The 20,209-nt window shown below is 39.1% G+C and overlaps 2 protein-coding genes across 2 annotated transcripts; one reads left to right on the forward strand and one right to left on the reverse strand.

Annotated features, from left to right (window-relative positions):
• Positions 1-975: 975 nt before the first annotated feature.
• On the forward strand, positions 976-18,136 carry zgc:85777 (uncharacterized protein LOC405871 homolog). The gene is made up of 9 exons (XM_056399883.1): positions 976-1,196; positions 6,253-6,373; positions 11,464-11,593; positions 13,360-13,466; positions 13,920-14,087; positions 14,390-14,563; positions 15,135-15,296; positions 16,798-16,948; positions 17,733-18,136. The coding sequence occupies exons 1-9, from the start codon at positions 1,002-1,004 to the stop codon at positions 17,821-17,823; spliced, it is 1,299 nt and encodes a 432-aa protein (XP_056255858.1). The 5' UTR covers positions 976-1,001; the 3' UTR covers positions 17,824-18,136.
• A 113-nt stretch (positions 18,137-18,249) lies between these two features.
• bet1 (Bet1 golgi vesicular membrane trafficking protein) lies at positions 18,250-20,209 on the reverse strand. The gene is made up of 4 exons (XM_056399884.1): positions 20,029-20,209; positions 19,720-19,826; positions 19,568-19,624; positions 18,250-19,067 (listed from the first exon to the last, which is right to left on the reverse strand). Exons 1-4 carry the CDS (start codon positions 20,045-20,047, stop codon positions 18,912-18,914), a joined length of 339 nt encoding a protein of 112 aa, XP_056255859.1. The 5' UTR covers positions 20,048-20,209; the 3' UTR covers positions 18,250-18,911.

Raw genomic sequence — 20,209 nt, forward strand, 5'->3', positions numbered from 1 at the left:
TATACATTCAGAGTTTTCTGAACTTTTTTTCATAAATTTTCTATCATTTTGTTGCACACATCAAGGTAAATATAAAATATTTTGCAAATTTTCTCTTTGCTGTGCAGCTTTAGATTTTTGGATGTATTCCTCCTGGAGTTCCAGGCAGGTATTTCTTTCCTTTCATTTCTGAAAAAAATCAATCAGCAGACTCTTGAAAGTTGTTAGAGATTTTAGTGAACATTATCAAATTGTTGTCATTGCTCCACATTATCATTGCATGATGATGCAGTGTCATCAAAGAATGACTTAAAAGTACATTGCCTCAAAACAATAATGGAAATTTGAAGAACATGTGACAGATTTTACACAGCTAGATGTTTCAAGACTTGATATTGATTATTAAAATTAATAGAATACAATGTATGGGATGGTATAAAAAATTACATGAAAACCATAGTCCACTTAAATATAACACTTAAAATGAGGAAAAAATAATTTTTATTTATGACCCTTTGTACCACATTGAATAGTGAATGTGTCATCACTCCCACTATGATAAAGAGTGACTTTTCTTCATAGTTACTTTTGTTTAAAATGTGTCAGATATTTGACAGGGTAAAAACATACAGAATTTCACAAGACAATAAATTTGTTCAGCAGGAATAGGCTACGCTTTTTTTTCATGTTTCAAGTCCCTTTTACTTCCCAGTCAAGTCGAAGTCCTTTCCTTTTCTGCGACCCCTTAGATTTATCTTGTGACCCCTTTAAGAGTCCTCCTGACTCCTGACCCCCCCCCCTTAAGAAATCTGTTAAACTGTAACAGATAGTGATACCATCCACTCATAGTGATAATGTTTAATGGTGGTATTTCCCCAAGTGATGGAAGTCAAACATTACAGAAGTTTTACTTTTCATTTGGGTTAATGTTTTATCCCGGGACAAACCTCCCGAATGCCTCCAAGTGGGTTACAGCCAGAACTACAGACTGCGCATGCGCACACACGATATCGTAAACAAAGATGGTGCTGCACGGAGGAGCTCTGCGTTTAAACTTGCTGGTCAACAGCAATCACTTTTACAAATTCACCTCATTTCTCGGTGTCCGGTCGTTTTCTGAAAAAGTGTTATCTAATCCCGAAACGGCCAGTGAGACCACGGGTGACCATTTAATCTACACACAACAGCACTTTGCATTAAAGGAGTCCCTCAGAAAGGTATGCAGGACCGCTAACGGTGTAGCAAGCTGTGACGTTACCATGAAAACAAGGCTTGATTGTGCTTTACCTGGTGATATGTTTTTTTATATTTGAATACCCATGAGTCTTAGCTAAAGAGGAAGAGTGTTGTTCATCTTAATGTAACTGTAAGAAGCAGCGCAGGGACAGTAAAACAAAAGTGGGTGAGAGGTCACTATGCTAGCTTGTTATGTACAGTAGTTCACCTCCGCTGTTGGTGTCTGCTGTCTGTATTGCAGCTTCACAGAAAATAAGTCAAACGGGTTCAACCATAGATTTGTTTTGATGGTGCTACACTTGAAAATGGATGTTAATGCATGACCCTCAAATGACTTCATAAGCCCACTTCAAGGCAGAGGTGCACAGAGGCTTCTCACACAAAACCAATGGTGTTTTCATGGTCCATCCCACACTTCCCACATCCCTGCTAAATAATGTCAGCCCTGCTCTTATCAGCATGTGTAACATCTATATCTGCTCTTAGGCTGGGATTATCTGAAGCTATGGTTAAATTTGTCACTTCAGATTTGTAACATCAGGTGTTACATGCCAAGAATCATTGTGTGACTGACAGCGTGTTGGCTTGGGTGGTGACTCACAACCCTGAAATAATGTGAACATAATGAAAGAAATGGGGAAAGGGGTCCACAGCCTTCAGTTTAAATCAATACTGCAAAAAAAGAAGCTATTTTTAGGGAAAGTCTGACGTCATAGTTATAAGTACATGCTTTTACTTTGTTATTAACATGTGTCTTAAAGGCTGATGTTTGCTAAACAGCATTAGCTTGCTTCAGAGAACGTTATTTAGCATGTGAAAACCTTTGGACTTGCCAGCATTCTTACATTGTCAGTCAGTTTCATGTTAAAACATTTCTTCCCACTGCAAGACAAGTAAACGGATGTGATTAATATGTGAAAAGGGTTCTGATGTCAGAGCGTTTTAGATCTAAAATGAGTGAGCCATGGGATTCAGATGAAACTACCAATTAAGGCAGTGGGGCCAACCAGTCCCACCAAAACAGAAGATAAATTAAGGGTTATAGACATTAACATACCCATTCAACAATGTAAGTCTTACTACTCTTACAGAAATATATTTTCTTTTCCCCAACTTATTCCACTTTAACTTAGACTGTCAGTTAATGATTTCTGACATGCAGAGCTTTTGTTTTTTAGGATCTAAATATCAGTATCTGCAAATTATGGTACAAAAAAATCAAAGCAAGTATTAGTAATCAGTCTGACTCATTATCAGTCTGACTCATTTTGGAAATATATATATTACTAGACAGACTTTAGAGACAGAGGCTGCAAAAATAACAGCAAGAGCCTAATTTAAGGCAGGCAGTAAATATGTTGCGGTAAATGGGGGGAAGCTTGTTGTGTGACTAAACCTTTAAAGGATGCGAGTAGGTTGAAAATAAACTAGCACTGGGAATATTGGGAAGGATGAAAATGTGACAAGGAAATGCAGAACAATATGTTGGCGGCCCAGGAAAGGGAACTTGAGGCCGTGTGGTTTATTAAAAGAATTCACTGAAGGGTAGTTTGGGTGTGTTTATAGATGGTAGCCAAGTGGGGTTATAGGAAATCCTTTAGTCCTTTGTCAGTATAGATGTGTGTGTTACATTAAGTGTTGTATTCATGGGCTCACAGATTGGATAAAAGAACTTCCATGCCAAGAAATTAGTCAGTCTGGCTTCCAGCAACTCTGACATGTACAAACCATCAAACCAGCCCAAGTTGGTGTGTATAGAAGGTCATGTACTGGTAATGAAGACGAGGAGACAAAAGAGATTTCCCTAGCATTTCTAGGAAGAAGCTATTCATGTGCCGTCTCCTTTGGTTTCAGACAGGGGTTTCCTTCTCCACACAACAAAGCCATTGCAGGCAGAAAATTTACATTTTTGTATTTTTATCTAGTGGAATTTTTTTTTAAATTATAACATTATGGCCATGAGCCAAGGAGGAGGGAGTTTTTGTTACAGTGTTCTTGGTGCTTGATTTTTCAATGTATTTATACATTAGAAAGCCTTACGACTATTTGCTATGTATTTTAATAAGTTATTTAATATTTTCCTAGAGGGGCGAGGCTGTTATGCCAGTAATACACAGCACACTTGGAGCCGGAGGTTTGAGTATGTGTTTTGTTTACAGACACTCGTTATCGTTATACACTTGGTTATTGGTCAATTGTTGGTTAATGAGCATCGGATATCCGTCAGAAGAAAAATTCAAAATGGACATCCCTTAATGGTACAGTAAAATCTCTGATGGTTGACAGAGTTTCAGAGTACATGTTGTCATTTTGTGCAGCCTTGATAAGTATCATGGTTGGCAAACTATCTTGATTGTACCAAATCTTACACTAACCTAGAGCTGCACTTCATGGGGAGTAATCCAGGGTGCCAAGGGTATAGCTCAGACTCCACTGACCACTGACTGTCTGGTAATGGGAAGTTGTTCTGGTATGCAGTAACCTTTGTGAAGAGATGTGGGATTACTCCCTGATGACCTTTATGCTTCCCATTCCAGCAGCTCGACCCTCCCTTTCCCTCGTCAGGATCTGAACTTTGAACACAGAGGAGTTTTATGTGGGGTAAAGGGGACCAGTACCTGCCCTTTTTAACTCCTTCTTGTTGTGTTTGTTGTGATGTAAGTTAGCTTGGTCTTCACAGATTCCTATCTGTTGAAAATAAGATTCATGTCAATGTTTTTTGTTTGCCTTGTATTCATATGTTTCGGTCACTGTTTTTTTTGGCTGGTCAAAAGGCTGACTGGTTTGGTTTTGTGTGTTTTGGAAGGACAAAATGAGTGTGCAACACTCACTGCAATCCTGGAAAAATACCTCTGAATTCTGAATTCTTTTTGTTTTTGTTTGAATGGTTAAACACCGGCCTAGTGTAGCTCACTGATGGTTGTGCATTCACTCTCAAACAGTGATTTACCGAAGCTACATGAAAGAATAATCAAGTAGGGTTTATTTTCCACAATCCACATTATTACACATGGCTTATTTAACTCCTTTTATTGTCTGAAGCTTAAATTTAATGATTCTTATTTCCACTAAATACCTCTTTTGTTTTAATGATTACTTTTCATTGGCTTTACCCACCATTTAGAGCATATTGTACTGAGCAGAGAAATACATTTATGGAGCAGACTATCAATGGCCTGTTGAAACCATGGCCCATTAAAAATGTTTATGCATTTAAGTGAATAACACCAATAGCAAACAGGTTGCAGTTGCCTGTGATATTTTGACAGACAAGTGCAGAACCATTTAATGGGGACATTTTAATTGGAAAAGCATCCAACAAGAAACAAGACAAGGAAAGTCATAGTGCATTAGTTTTTATTTTATATTTTTATTTGTTAATTTATTTGCTTTAAATGGCAGGAACAGCACTTAATACCAACATTATTTAGCAGAAACTGTTGTTGACACTATGCACTAAAACTTCCTGTTGACAAAGCCTGCTGTGCCAGGTGGCGTTCTTAAAAAAAAACGAGACTGACAACAAAAGTGCCACACAAACTGTAACCTTCACCACAGATATACAGCCTATTCTCTATGAAGCAGCTTGAGCTCCCACCAAAATAGCACCATGTGAGAGTCTCAATAGATTGGTCATTCATAAGCGCCTCTCCAGCTGCGGACCACTTGGCAGTGCTCGAATTGAGTCAGGGCACCGAGGTTCACTCATTCCAAAGCCAGGTTGTAACCCACTCAGCAGTCCCTGCCGACATTTTGTTCACGACTCACAAAACAAGGCTCAAGCCGTAAACACAATGCTGCTTGATTTTGGATTGGAGAGGCTAAACAAAAGCTGCTCGCTGTTGAAGAAGATTATGTAAAATTCTGTTAAAAAATTACCAGAACCCATTTGTTGAATTTTTTATTTTATTTAGTTCTGATACAAATTAACATGAATCTAGTACATTTGCTGATATATCATATTAACCTGTTATTAAAATCACATATCACCCAGTTAACGTCATCCATCCATCATATAATGGAAGTTGTTCCTTAACCAAAGCTGCAATATGTTGCTTTTTTGTTGTTCCACTCCTAAAGCATATAATATAGTCATCCTTCATTCTTAGGCAGTTGTGTATCCCGGGCTTTGTGGCCGGATAGATGGAGTGGCTGCTAACCCAGAAGGAATTTCATTAGTATGGGTTTCAGTACCAAGCTTTATTTTTGCTTGCTGTTCTAAATATTACTTCAGAGGTTTTTCTACCCTGCCAAGAAGAAATTGGTGGGGATGCTGTGAGTCATTAAAATATTGGCATCCGAATGGTTGAATGGAAAGATGCCGAATATCGGCGCAACATTGGCTACCAACTGTGCCAGGACAAAAGTATCAGTATCAGCCCTCAAAAGCCCATGTTCCAGATTTTTAATTTTTTTTTGTATTCCACAACCATGCCATTTTTTCTTACCAACATTTTCACTGAATTATTCTATGTACAATTTCGTTTTTAGCGCATTTTTTTCTGCTCCAAAATGACATGAAAATAAGATTGGGAGTAATACCAATCCCTGTCATTGTTTTATGAGCCCGCAACCAGTATTAGTTCATGTCTCCAGCCAAGCCTTGGTTATCAGTAGGGGACCGATATCATGTACATATAGGAAATAGCATAGTGTGCATCCTGTCGCTGTATTCATCATTGTCATCATTATAGATTCAACATGTAATGCAGTTTTCCAGACTGCTCTCTATTCATTGATATGTAATACCTTATCTTGCTGTCTGCTGGAGATAGATTACATAGACTTAAGTAAGAGATGAATAAGGCACAGCAGGACACCTGTGTATGTAGAACAATCCTATGTGTTTTTTGTTTTTTTTCCTCCTAGCTTATATCCTTTTGGTCTCAGTTGTGAGACAGGAAATAGGATAGTAGGGCTGTAATTTTTGGAGTTAAAAAGAAATATACAAACAGATGTGCATTTATGCACACTGTAAGTTACACATCAACATGCATAAATATATCAGCTCTTTCCCCTGTTGTGTTTGTGCTATAGATCATCGACCAGGAGATCAACCCCCATGTAGATCAGTGGGAAGCAGAAGGCAAGTTTCCAGCCCATAAAGTCTTCAAAATCTTAGGGAGTGCCGGCTTTCTAGGAGTCAACAAACCAGTTGGTAAGAGTGCTAGATTATCTGTCTGTATTCACAACATTCATTTTCATAAACACACTTTTTGGGGGATGCAGTAGGCTGGTGATTAGCATCCCACAACAACAATGTCCAAGGTTGAGTCTCCCACTCCTGTTATGAGTTTGGCATGAACTAGCCCATAGGAATAAAAGGCTGTGTTTGTATGGCCACCTGTATCTTTGTTAGAGCTGTAATTGATGAGCAGTGCATGCTGGGATAGGTTCCAACCCCCATGACTCTGCTGTGAAATTTAGGATTGCCTAAATGTGAGCGATTTTGTTTTGTTTTTTTAAATCAGAGACAACTCTTTCTGAAAAATGATGAGTTTAATTAATCTTGTGTGTCTTTGTGCGTTATCGGGAGCAGAGAGATATGAAAAAAGTCTGTTTGATTTAAAGACCCAGACGCCCTTTTATTATTTATTTTGGTTTCTGTGAAAGTATCTAAGCCTCCCAGGGAAAGATAATAACCATCACATCGCAGTGCCAAACTCAGTGCACGTTTCTTGCTGTTGGAATCAAAAGCCGTTTGTCTGTTTGTGTGTCACATGTGGCTTTAATTTTCACAAATCACCAAAAGTCTTGTTATTTAATACAGTGATTTTTGTCTAGACATGTCTGTGAGCAAACTGAAAACCCACCTGCTTTTCGCCCTTTATTTTAGTTAGATGCCTTAAATGGACAAGTCAAGACCGTTAAAAACACTTACAGGCCCAGAGATGTTTGGCTTGTGTTTGCAGAATATATGTGAGTAACATATAACATGAGAGTGGCTCTGCAGTGTAAGAGTTGTGTGTATATGAGGGAGAGAACTTTAGTCTGTTCGTATTCTTGGGAATTTTAGTTGGTAATTCATAAAATATGAAGAGCAATGATACATGCAGTTGGGACGTGCTATTTCTGTTTCCAACGCAAAAACTCCCTTGATAGATCTGTAATATATCAGAAAATTGAAAAGGCCTTGGCACAACATAAATATTGCATTTAAGGATACCATTTTTAATCCAAGAATACATGTGAGTAACAGTCACTCAGAATCAGCCACAAATTGGTGGTTAGAATTTGTCTGAACCAAGGGATAGGTTGTTCCAAATATATCCTGCTATAGACAAGAAGCTGAGGAATCCTTCACTGTGTGCACAGTTTGACTGCCTCCACTTCAATGAGCATTTGGCATGTCTTTTTTTTCGCTGCTGAATTCATGCTCCATTCATTTTCTTCAATGTGTGTTTGACAGCCATACATTACAGTCGGTCTGGTTTCGAAATGTTCCCACTGTGATGATGGGTGCTGGTGTCACAGCAGCATCCCACAAACAGCTGTCTGCTACAGTATAGCCCATTTCCAGATGTGGAGCCAGCTGGGTCACTGCTGGGGTGGAGGAGGGAGCAGGATAAGCACAAGCACAGTACAGGACCACGAAATATTTGTGGTTGTGATGTCTAATTCATTCTGAATATGTGAAGAGATTTGTGGAAAGCATTTGACATTCAATAGCAGAGGTCTAAAGTTTCATATATTCAGTTATTCCCAGAGTAATAGTTTTATTTATCTCAATGAACTTGCCTGCGCTTGTCATTTCCTCTGTCTTGCCTTAATAACATCACCGTCATAAAAACAGCTGTAGTGGATTATATGACAATTAATGCTGAAATGCACAAATCGGTGTTGCACAGTGAGTCCTGTGAAGGAGAGTCCACCACAGGTCTGTAGGTCAAAGAAGAGGGAGGGCGAGGGAATTAAAATGTGCTGAGTAGACAAGCCTTAAGCATTAGTTGACAGGATTAGAGAGGTGGAGCAGCCAAGCGGAAGACTGTGAAGACACAATGTATAATCAGGTGGCAGATTACCTGCTATCATGTATAGCACAAGAAATTTTTACAAGATGTCAATAGATGCACATATATATTCAGTAAATTAAAATCAACTAGTAGGGTGTTGCCATGACATTTTTCAGTATGTATTTTAAATTGACCATCTAGTCACTGGTTCAGGTCTTTGACACTTACACTGAAATATAAAAACCTATTTTAAAAACTTTTTAGATAAGAGCTAAAACACAAACATTGTATTGTATTCAGATAAAAGACAGTTACAATATTATGGAGTTGAGCTCCTTTTGATAATTCTGGCTTAATATTTGCTTTAATATTAGGAAGAACCAAAGTTGCATAGTACTGACCTTTAGATAAATGTAGAGTTACTACACCTAGACATGTTACTTTGCAGCAGTGCTGACTAATTAGGCATACTCCCACAGAATTCTGCACTAGGGTAATTAATTTAGAGGCCCGGATCAAAAGGAATAAGGATTTAGGAGACTGTTCAGTGGTGAAATGATTGATGAGGTGGGAGGATTGTAATTTATGCATAATACAAATCCACTTATTTTAGGAATCATCCAGAATCAAGTGATATTGTCTTGATATAAGTTCACTCCTCTGACTTTTTCTGCCTTGATTCAAGATATAGACACAATTCTACACAAATATAAATTGCACAAGGAGCAATGGGAAATTATTTAACTCAGTTGTTAGAATTATATACACAATTATAGGTCAGTGAAAATATAAATCTCAAAAGCTTAATTCATGACCAAATAACTTCTTAAGACTGTGTCTATTTTCTGTTTGTTTGTTTCTGTGTGATCATGGGAGGCATTTTACATTCAAAATGCAGCTCTAAAGAGTTAAATAGTCCATACCACTGTAATTTTTTAGAGCTCCCTGTGGGCAGTGATGACATTAAATCTGAGAAAAGCAGAAAAACAGAGCACTGACAATGGGCGAAAACTGGCAACAAACTTTCTGTTTACAACTCCTGGAGCCACACAGTACAGTATGTGCCTTTATTAAGTCCGTAGACAACCAGATTCAACACTTATTTTCCACTTTTTTTTTATGTAAAAGGAAAGGCGTTATTACTTTTCAAAACAGGAGACCGGGAAGTTTTCCCAAGGCAGCCATGTTGAGGAAGAAGACAGGGATGACCCTTGGCTCCCTGCCTGTTTTCCTCTGCTCTGACAGGGAGGTATCCGCAGTTCACACCATGCCATTGGCCTTGTGTCCTGTCAGACGGATAAACCCCACAGCCGGCACAGTTTTGCCTTTAACTTAATATTTTGGAGACTAATGTTTACGGGAATAACCTCCAGGGTGTTTCTGTTCTTACAATTTGGTCTTTGACAATACCATGATGAATGTGTTACAGCATCTACTTTTTATGTTGAAAAGCATTACTAACATTGACTGTACTGATTTTATATAACATTACACTGGAGTGGTGAAACATGAATTTGTGAGATGATGAATACTACCAGGGTGTTCATACGTATCCCCATTGTAGTAGTTGTTACAGATCTTTCATGCAAAGCAGCTTATGACAGTGATTCATTATTCGCTGGCCGTATTTCAAGTGTTGTCATCAGGGCCCTCATGTTGGCAGCCACATTCAATGCAGGAAGAGAATAGAATATATTAGAAAACTACAGGATGGTAATTTCTCTCCTTTCTGATTCTTTTTCTTTAACTTTCCATATTTGCTTCATATGGAGTTCCACCTGAAGAGAACATGCGGGAGAGAACTGAGGAGCATCTGTTGTTCAGATGAAACATATGTGTATCGGACTGACATTTGTGACAGAATTTTGTTTGCTTTTCTTCTGCTTGCTTGTTCAACCAGGCAGCCTGCTGTTTTGTTTAAAGTGGGACAAACCTCAGTGCTTCCCTTCGTCCACATTATCCACCGCAGGGTTTCCGATGCTCAGAAACTTATCGCGGCACAGCTGAACCTGTTTCCTCTTATTTTTTGCTGCCCCGCTCCCTTGTTTGCTTGCCCCTGTGTATTCTCCCTCTTTCTCTGTCCCCATTTATTTAATTCGCTTTCTTTTATTCCGCATCTGTCTCTGACAATCTGCCAGACTGTTCTTTCCATTATTCGATAACTAGTCTGATGTGATGTTGAACCGCTTTGCCTCCATGTGATAAATTAGCTGACAATATTCATTGTTAATCACTGCTTGTATCCATCATCCAGTGGCTGTCATATTGTATTTAGTCATGGGAAAACTGAACACCAAGCATTTCATAAATGCTCAGTCTTGTTACTTTTGGCAGACATTACCATCAAAAGATTTGTCCTGAATGAATAACTGTCAGATTACATTTGCAAGACTAGCATAAGATAATGACATCCATTATTTTGTACTGCAGAGACCACTCATTTTCATATTGTTTTGTTTTGAATGGATGTGTGAATGTTTACCACAAACGACCTGAGAGAAATGCAGTATGAAAGTTAGAACATTGGCTGGCTAATTCCATGAGTAGTGGGCAGAAAAATATATATTAGTGTAAAAACCAGGCTATTCATTTCACAATGGATGCGGCTGATGATGAAAGGTAAAGAGATGGCTCTTTATGAGGATGAGTGACAGAAAGTGGTGTTTTAAGCATGGTTTATAATGCACTATTCGACTCCATTAAGGACCTAAGGTCTTTGCAAATGTCAGCATTGCCAGAGTGCAGGAAATAGACATCCATTTTTGACTTATTCAGTAAATGGGCTGTTTAAAGATCAAAATCAGGTTTAATACACAAAGTAGAAATGACACTGTGATGACAGTGACCCTCATCTGCAGCATGCTGCTCATCTCCCAGCAGTGCTTTTTACACATAATTACAGATAGAGCAATTAATGATAACATCCTGTAATTAATTTGAGTGCATGCTCCAGTGCCAAGAGATCAGTTCAGAATATTATGTATGTATACCAGTGTGCGTGTGTGCGTGTGTGTGGTAGGCAGTGATTTCATAACAGAGAACAGAAAAGATGGAAGGTAGACAGGGAAGGTGGGTCCAAGGCTAGTTTAAGGAGACTAATGTAGTGATGGTGTGTATTTATCCAAAGTGACTTGCATAGAGAAGCCATTGTTTCTTCCTCTTTCATAAAGCTCCACATTTGATATTAGTATCCTAATATTCAATGTGCATAAATAAAGAAAATATCATCTCTACATAAAAACGCACAGTGAACTGTCAGCAGTAGTTAAAGGAGTGTGTGTTTCGTCCTGTGCAGAGTATGGCGGTTTGGGACTGGACTTCAGCTACAGCGTAGCAGTGTCAGAGGAGCTGGGCAACATCCGCTGCGGAGGCATCCCCATGGCCATCGGTGTACAGACCGACATGACAACTCCTGCACTGGCCAGGTACAATCTCAGAAAGCCTCAGTGGTGTTACATAACTTGAATCCAGTGTTTTCCTTCTTTCCCTAAAGCAAACTCTGAACAGTTTGAGTTGCTGCCATGTCCTTATGTAAAGGCACATTTTGCCTCTGAAACTAATCTCCCTTCACTGCTATCTTTTCTGTGCCTGAGTAACAACTAGTCTGTGACTCAGACTCTGGGTTTTTCCTTTTTACAGCACCACTAGAGCTGCATGTGTAGTACATTTTCAAACCTTTTCCTCCTGGGTGGATGTGTTTCATTTTGAGATGGTAAAAGATTGCTTCTATTTCTACCCCTGGCAACAACTGCTGCCCTGTTTATCCTGATGGTAATTATATTGTGTTTGAAATATGAATTTTTAAAACCAAACCATGTCCAAATTATGGAAGAAGAACCTTCAGTTCAAACATTTTCGTCATCAGGATTGTCTGCCTCCTTTTTTTCATTTTAGTGTTTTTATTGGTCTGTCATTGACAATGATTAAGCTGCTCAGGTTAACATGCAGTGAATTGTGCTGATGCTTAGATTTCACCTGATGTAATGTGACAATTGTACACTTTAATTAAATCCATAACTGTGCTATTTATACTGGATATACTGGTCACCCCTACATAAACATAAACCTTCTTCGAATATCGAAAAAATTAAAGAGTTGTGACAAAAATATATGTACTGGAGGCTGAGTATTTAAAGGCAAATCAGTGAATTGATTACTAGTCTGCAGCACCATCTGCTCAGCTGTGATGTGACTCTGCCAACACAGTGGCAAGAGAATTATAAAACAATTGACATTGGAGTGCACTGCTACACAGACTAATGATAATCTCAATCACTTTTGACTGCATTATGTGTAAAATGTATTTTTCTTGAATGTCGCTCAGTAGATCCAGTATAGATATAGCTGAGACAAGCCAAAAGCATCTTGTCAAATTGTAGTAGGGGATCAGTTATTCACGGGGCTGGACACATTCACAACACAATATTAATGTGCAAGAAGATCAATAATATCCTGTCTTGAGAAAGGAAGGCTCTGCACCCTTAGGTTCAACACATGCATTTAATCATGAGGCTAAGCTTTCAGTCTTGTAGACCTCTGAACCGAAGAGAGGTCTGGCCAAATACCAAAAGCTTGCCTTTATGATTAAGCACTTGTATTGGACCTAAGAGTGAAGAGTAACATTTCATGTAAAATCTTAATCATGCAGGCTTCTGTAACTGTATCATGTGTCGTTACTCATGCACCCCACTGTTGGGCCATACAAAGCCAAACTCCGTAGAGGGTATGTGTATTAATATATTTGGTAATTGTTTGTCTGACTCCTGTATGGCCATGGCTTGTTGTGTGATATCCTCCTGCTATGAAACAGCTGCCGGTGACAAAAGACAGAATTCAGGGAAATAGACAGTCGCAGTCTCAGGAGGTTAATTAGTGGATCTACACTTGCCTGCAATGAGGTTTAAGTACTAAGAGAGCAGCAAAAAAAAGGGTTACCATGGGAGCATTAGGATCCTCTGTCCCAGTGGAACTGTAATTGCCTGAAACGTGTCAGTGTTGTCTTAAAGCATGGATTCTGCATCCAACTTTTGTTAGACATTAACCTGACAATCATGTTTGCATTAGATATAGAAAGTATTAGATACTTGCTTTTGGAAAGGAAACCAATGAGGGATGCATTTAGGTTCTCCTTAGTGTCATAGAGTAACTAATACTTACTAATATTCTTTCATTTCTTCCTATTTGTGTGCAGGTTTGGTTCAGCTGAGCTAAAGAAAGAGTTCCTCCTTCCGTCTGTCATGGGGGACAAAGTGGCCTGCCTCGGAGTTAGTGAAGTTGGAGCTGGCTCTGATGTCTCAAGTACGTCTCGCCTTCATCGCCTTCCAGTCATTTATTATCATATAATTTCCTTTCTAGCCCCTGAAGGATCCTTTTTGAATTCACTGCAAAAAATAATTGAGGAGCCAGAAATAAAGCAGTTATAATCAATTTGGCACTGATATTCTGCCAGGAGAGAACGACGGCATACAGCAAGCAACAGACTGTATACAGACCTAATTTCACTGTTGTTAGATTTCACTACTTTCTTGGACTCCACTGTATATAGAGGGTATTTTAAAGGGTATTTTTCCTGGATTAGTATGTATTGTTTGACACCTAGAGTAATACTACAGCCTTAGCTCTGGTGAAATCCTGCTCTAAAGTCTATTGATTTATGAATCAAAAATATATTACCTATTCATCCATTAAAACTTTTCATTTAACCTTCTGTCCTCACACTCTCTCCATCCATTTACACCCTCGTCGATTCAGGTATCCGGACCAAGGCAGTGAGGAAAGGAGATGAATATGTGATCAACGGGGGAAAGATGTGGACCACAAACGGTACCCAGGCTGATTGGATGTGTCTCCTTGCCAACACCAGTGACGGGCCTCCACACAGGAACAAATCTCTCATCTGTTTGCCCATGAACCTGCCAGGTAGGAGTCAGTCACAAAAGTAGAAGGCATCTTCATGGAGGAAAACAAAGGAAATTTGACCTTCCTGCAGAATTCTACAGAATTTCTATTCCAGTTTCATAATAGCATTTGTTATTTATATTTATTATTAGTTTTCCAAGAGTTTTTCCTCTCCACTGTTGCTAAGTTCTCGCTCGTGGTGTGAACTGTTGTAACAGTAAAGTGCCCTGAGACAATGTATGTTATGATTTGACACTGTATAAATTACACTGAATTGAACTGAATGGTGACAGTGGTTTTGTTTTCTGTCTTTCCCACCGTAGGAGTGCACATTGCCCGCAAGATAGATAAACTGGGTATGTGGTCATCAGATACAGCTGAAGTCTTTTTTGATGACGTCCACGTTCCTTGTAAGAATATCATTGGCCAGGAAGGCATGGGCTTTACATACCAGATGCTTCAGTTCCAGGAAGAGAGGCTCTGGGCAGTGGCCAACAGTGAGTGAGCTTTACTTTATGATCTTCATCTCTCCCTCTCCCCCAGCCACATCCAGTCATCAGACGTCATCTCCCCCAGTTGAACTTACTTGTTCACTTTATCTTTCACTGTCCTGCTCCTCTTTGTTTTTTTCTTCCTAGTCATCTGTCTCCTGCAGATTCAACAGGAAAAAGTTCAGTCAGTTTGTGCTATTACTTCTGTTTTGGTTTTAGTTTATATTAAAAAAAAAAGGAGTCCAGATCACATACTTAATTAATCTCCTTTAAAATAGCTGTTTGCTATTGAGTTTGAGTTTCAAGCATGAGTCAATATTTTCTTTGGCAGGCTTTATGAGAAATGTAGCAGAAGCGAAAATCTACATGATATCACTGACACTGATGCATTAGTGTGTCTGGCCTGGTGAACTTTTATACAGCATGATATAAATCAGAGACACTCACGGACATGCATTCAGCTATTGCTACCATCAAAGGATTTTTTTAAATTGCAAAACAATATATGAATAAAAAACTTTTGTCGTTGATGTTTAGTAAAAGCCCACATTACGTCTCTGCCTCTTAACATCTGTAGTCGTGACAATGATGGACAACATCATTCAGGAGACCATCCAGTACACAGGGCAGAGGAAGATCTTCAAGCAGCCTGTCCTCTACCACCAGTCGGTCCACTTCAGGTTGGCTGAGCTGCAGACAGAGGTTGAGCTGCTCCGCTCCCTCCTCCACCGTGCCACAGGTAAGGGCCACCTGAAGGGGAGAGAGCATAACAAAAAAAAAGAAAGATTATTGTTAGTTTGATGGCGTTTGCTGCACTTGAATAGCTCTGTTCCCTCTAAGCGTCTTTCAGGTTTGGTTCAGTGCATGGAGACACGCAGAATGAGTTTAGTGTTATTAAGACAGCTGTAGGGGACCTGTGCAAAAGTGTGTTTGTGACTTTTATTTATTAGTTTAAAAAAAAATGTATATGTACCAAATATATATTTGCAACATCCACTTTTATGCTTGTGTACAAATACCCTTAAAAGTCTGAATTTGAAACGTAGATGCTTTGGTTTGCATGTGCAGGAAAATCACTCCCAATGACTGCATGCAGCTGACCTCATGGTGCTTAATACCATAGATAAGACTGAGGCCTCAGTAACAGAGGCCACAGTTGACTCAGCTCTACAGGAATGATGTGAATGTCAAACTAGCCTTGAGTGGCTGATGTGTCCGTGTATAATGCAGCAGGTTGGTTTCAAAGACAGAGAGCACTGAGCAGCCTGGTAGCTCAGGGTTAAGTAGTGATAAGTCAACAGTGAACAACACTGTGCTTGCCTAGCTATTGAAAGCACAATAATTGGTAGCTTTACCTCTTGCTACTAGACTGTTAAAGCAACACAAGGAAGAGTTTCACAGATGAGTCACCTGAAACCAGTGCCTGGATTTTCACTCCATTTGATTTGGCTGGAATTACGTTCCATCCTGTTCGGAGGGTATTTTAGTTTTAAGCCATATTTTAGACATTTTAAGAGCTATGTTAACATAGTCTTCTCTGTCTTTCTGTGTTGTTGTGCTATCTAATTTTTATTTGTGTGAATTGCTGTAGAGATCAAAGATCAAAGCCTACTGCTGCTACTACTAGTAGCCTCCTACCCTACTATTAATTGCTAACCTGCACTACCAAACTTGTTTTTGTGTGTACTGGCTTCACTTCAGTACCCCACAGGCTTGGCGACCTATATAATTGGCACATACCCAGCTCCTCCAAAATACAACCCAAGGGCCTTCAACTGCAGCGTTTATGACATGAATATGTTGGTGCATCTGAAGGGCGGGCGTCCAAGGACTTGTGGTTTTCTTGCTGTGTTTGTAATCAATCCAGTGGTTAGCAGCTTACAATGAATTAATCTAGCTGGGAACAGTTCAAGTCAGAGTTGCTTTCCCAGAACGACATCAAAGCGTTTGCATCTGTTTGGCACAGGTAGATAAGCACACACATACACACACACAAACAAACTTTCTCACACACTGAAACAGGGCAAATGATGCAGCTCATACATGTTCCTCTGGAGGATAGCTACAATAGAGGCATTGATCAGTTGCACTGGGAAACGGTTTGAATGGGAAAATCACTGAATCAGTCGGCCACAGGTGACCACATTTGTTTGTTGTCTTTGTTTTCCTCCCTCCCATTCTTCTAAATTCTTTGCTGGGATTTTTCTCTCACCACTTCTCACCTTCCTTTTTTCCTGCAGCATTGTACATTAAAGGCAATGATGTCACCAAGCTGGCATCCATGGCCAAATTGAAGGGTGGCCGCCTGGCCAGAGAAGTGGCTGACAGCTGTCTCCAGTACTGGGGAGGGATGGGTTTCACCAATGATGTGATGGTCAGCAGATTTTACAGGTGAGACGAAAAGCAATACAACTGAAATATAGTATTTTATCGTTTTTTGTTGAGTGATCTGGTTTTAAAACTACTGTTACAGCTTCCCTGTTATTCAATGAACCATATAGCAGTAGTTTATGGCATCGCAATGCACTGATTTTCATTTACTTCCACCCGTTCACTCTGTTCATCTCATCCTAAAAAAATGATATCTTATTGCATAACCACGACATTGCAGTAGCGCTCACTAAGTCAGGTTGCTAGCCAACTGTTATTGTAACCGGCTGCCAACTATGTGCACTTTGGTTAGGGTGTGATAGTTTTGTGGGAACAGTAACCTCACCAGTCAGCAGGAGCTTGATTAAGACCACGGCCAATGAATTTTACAAGTCAAAAATAATTCCTTAACCAGAGTTGGAATCAGATTAATTGATGGTTTTTACAGAAACGCAGCATGTTATCACATAATTTTAATGATTGTTGAAGACCTGCAGTTAGGCTCAGCCTCCTGTTGTGCAGTGTTGCAGGAAGCCTCCTCCCTTGTTTATTCAGTGTTTAATCAAGTAACACTGTTTCATTTAGACTGTCAAACCCCGTACTTTACACTGTGCTGACATCTAGTGATGGGGCAAATAATGCAGCTGGAACAAGGCTTTGAGGAAGCAAAAAGCTGCCTCCAGTGAGAGAAAAAAAAATCATTGTTGGAGTTTTTATTTTTTTCAAGTAAATCACGTGTGGCAGGTACAGTGAGATGATTGTAGAGCAAGTTCCTCAAATTGTATGAACTTTGTCCTTTCCACAGGGATTCCCGGTTAATGTCGATTGGTGCAGGGGCTGATGAGGTCATGCTAGGAATCATTTGCAAGTACATGGACACACTACCCAAGAAGTGATGTCATCAACAGCTGACCCTGGGACTGATGTCCCAACTTTGCTGATAATGAACTAATCATTCACAATGAATTGCTAAAAAAAAAAAAACAGATCACCTAAGTGCAGTTTTGACTGATGTTTAGACTAGTACTTTTTGCCTGTTTTAATAGTACTGTATGAAAGACACACAGAATAATGAAGCTTGTTATGTAATATGTAATGTGTTCATTTAAATATTGATTATCCCTTTACAGACAACCTATTTTTTTAAATAGATAAAACTAAGTAATGTGTATAAACTGACTGTTGTGTAAAATAAATATCCAGCAAAGATTCTGACTTTCTGTGCATCATTAACAAGTTTATAAAACCAAGTAAAATTCCAGTTCTATATGTTTTCAGCACATTCTGGATGTTTTAAAGTAGCGTGCACTAATACCAGGCAATTCAGAGCTTAAAATGTCTTTATTTACATTAAAAAACATTTTTACAACAAAATTTAAACGGTAATGACGTACACTGCTATTAATCATTTGTATGAATGAGAAATGCTGTAATATTTCCATTCATTCTTAAAAGCAAATACAATTAGTTGTTTCAGCTAGCATTCTATAACTTAATCACTTTTGACACGGGAGTGGTTTGATAAAGGAATCCACAGATTTGTTGCTGTTTACCATTCAATATGCACACTACTGCTTTAAGATTCTTGACACAGTAGTATGTTCTCCAGTTATGTTTAATGTTATGATGCATCTTCTCAATTCAGGTGAATTGGGCTGATATCATGTACATACAAATACTGGCACTGTCTACTTATGGTATATATGATACCTCCATGTGATCATTAGTCAGCTCGGACCTTTTGCACAAGTTGTAATGTGTTAGGACTCCATCAAATAGCATCAGCAAGATTCCTTTCATGACTCAATTTTGATTTTGGGGTCATTGTATGAAGTGCTAACAGGAACCAGTAAAGCTGAGACACAAAAATCCCTGCCTTTCCTCATCATCGTTATGTTGGTCTAGTTTCGAGATACATCAGCATGGCACAGACTGGGGAGGAAGATGTGAAGTTAAAAGGGCCAAATCCAGGAGGATCCTCTTATCACCTCAGCTTGATGAACCAGTACAGGATGAAGAAGACGAAAAAGCAGAAGAGGAGCATGTAGCACAAAAGTTTGGTCTGACTGCCTCTGGATAGCTGCTTCACTCTGCCAATGGTGGCACCAAGCAGGCCGCCTGTTGAGTCAAAGTCTGTGTCCTAGTGTGGGAAAGAGGGGTAAAAGTCTAAAGTCCATACAGGCCAGCAAACAGACAACACTCTGATCTTTGAATTTGATTGTTATATCTTATTTGACAGTGGTGGAATGTAACCAAATGCAATTCATTGTGTGAGTACAACTACTTGTACTTCACTTGAGTACTTCGATTTCATGCTACTTTATACTTTTACTCCACTACATTTCAGAAGGAAGTAGTGTACTTTATAATTCCTCTACATTCATTTGACAGCCTTAGTAACTAGTTACTTTGTATACTAGGGCTTATCATACAAAATAAATGGTCATCTTATGAAAATATGATGGATTAAACTACCCAACAGTATATAATACTAATATACTTGAGACTTTACGCAGGATATTTACTTGTAATGGAGTTCTGCATTTTTACATTGTGGTATGTCTAGATTTTTCTTTAGCGAATAATCTGAATGTTTCTTCTATCGCTCATATTTTCTTATAACATGCAAGTCAAACTCACCATATCATCCAGCATTTTATTCTGGTATTTCACTTCCGTTCCAATGTCAATAGACAGCTGTTGGATCAAACGTCGATAAATTAATATCAATATACGAACACACAACACAGGAACCGTTAACTAGCTGGTATAGTTCATTAGTAGTTACATACACTTTTCAAAGCGTTGACTTTGGCTCTCAGTCCCTCCTGTAGATGTTCATTTTCCTCTTCATGCATACTGTATCCACTTGCCACATAATTCCCAGAGCCTCCTTCACCTTTATGAAACAACAACGTTAATTAATACACCGTTAGTTAGCTACTGTGTTCGCATTACATTTCGAGAGTTGTATAAATTTGGGCCTGGCGTACACAACAACGAACATTCATTCACATTTGATAACAAAATTGGCGAACGTTAGCTAAGTAGCAATCAAGCTAGGTATGGTCTTAAAAAGAACGTGAACGTTTGTTTCTTACCCAAACCGAGGCGCCTCATCTTGACCTGCTAAAGGAAATACTGCCCGGTGGTGTTAGTAATTTGACGGGCAAAAAACGAGATCAAGTAAAGCAGAAATAACAGTTATCAGGTAACAGCTTAACTGTGGGAAGTCCAAGAGAAATCTAAACACATCAGCAAACGCCACGATACCATACGGTG

The sequence above is a fragment of the Seriola aureovittata genome, chromosome 16 (genome assembly GCF_021018895.1).
Source record: "Seriola aureovittata isolate HTS-2021-v1 ecotype China chromosome 16, ASM2101889v1, whole genome shotgun sequence".
In the NCBI taxonomy this organism is placed as follows: Eukaryota; Metazoa; Chordata; class Actinopteri; order Carangiformes; family Carangidae; genus Seriola; species Seriola aureovittata.

Coding starts and splice junctions, on each gene's coding strand:
- zgc:85777 (XM_056399883.1), top strand. CDS start 1,002: ATGGTGCTGCACGGAGGAGCTCTGCGTTTAAACTTGCTGGTCAACAGC. Junction 11,594..13,359: donor ACAACTCCTGCACTGGCCAG/GTACAATCTCAG, acceptor ATTTGTGTGCAG/GTTTGGTTCAGCTGAGCTAA. Junction 14,564..15,134: donor GCTCTGGGCAGTGGCCAACA/GTGAGTGAGCTT, acceptor TAACATCTGTAG/TCGTGACAATGATGGACAAC.
- bet1 (XM_056399884.1), bottom strand. Junction 19,625..19,719: donor AAGTCAACGCTTTGAAAAGT/GTATGTAACTAC, acceptor TTGATCCAACAG/CTGTCTATTGACATTGGAAC. Junction 19,068..19,567: donor ATAAAATGCTGGATGATATG/GTGAGTTTGACT, acceptor TTCCCACACTAG/GACACAGACTTTGACTCAAC.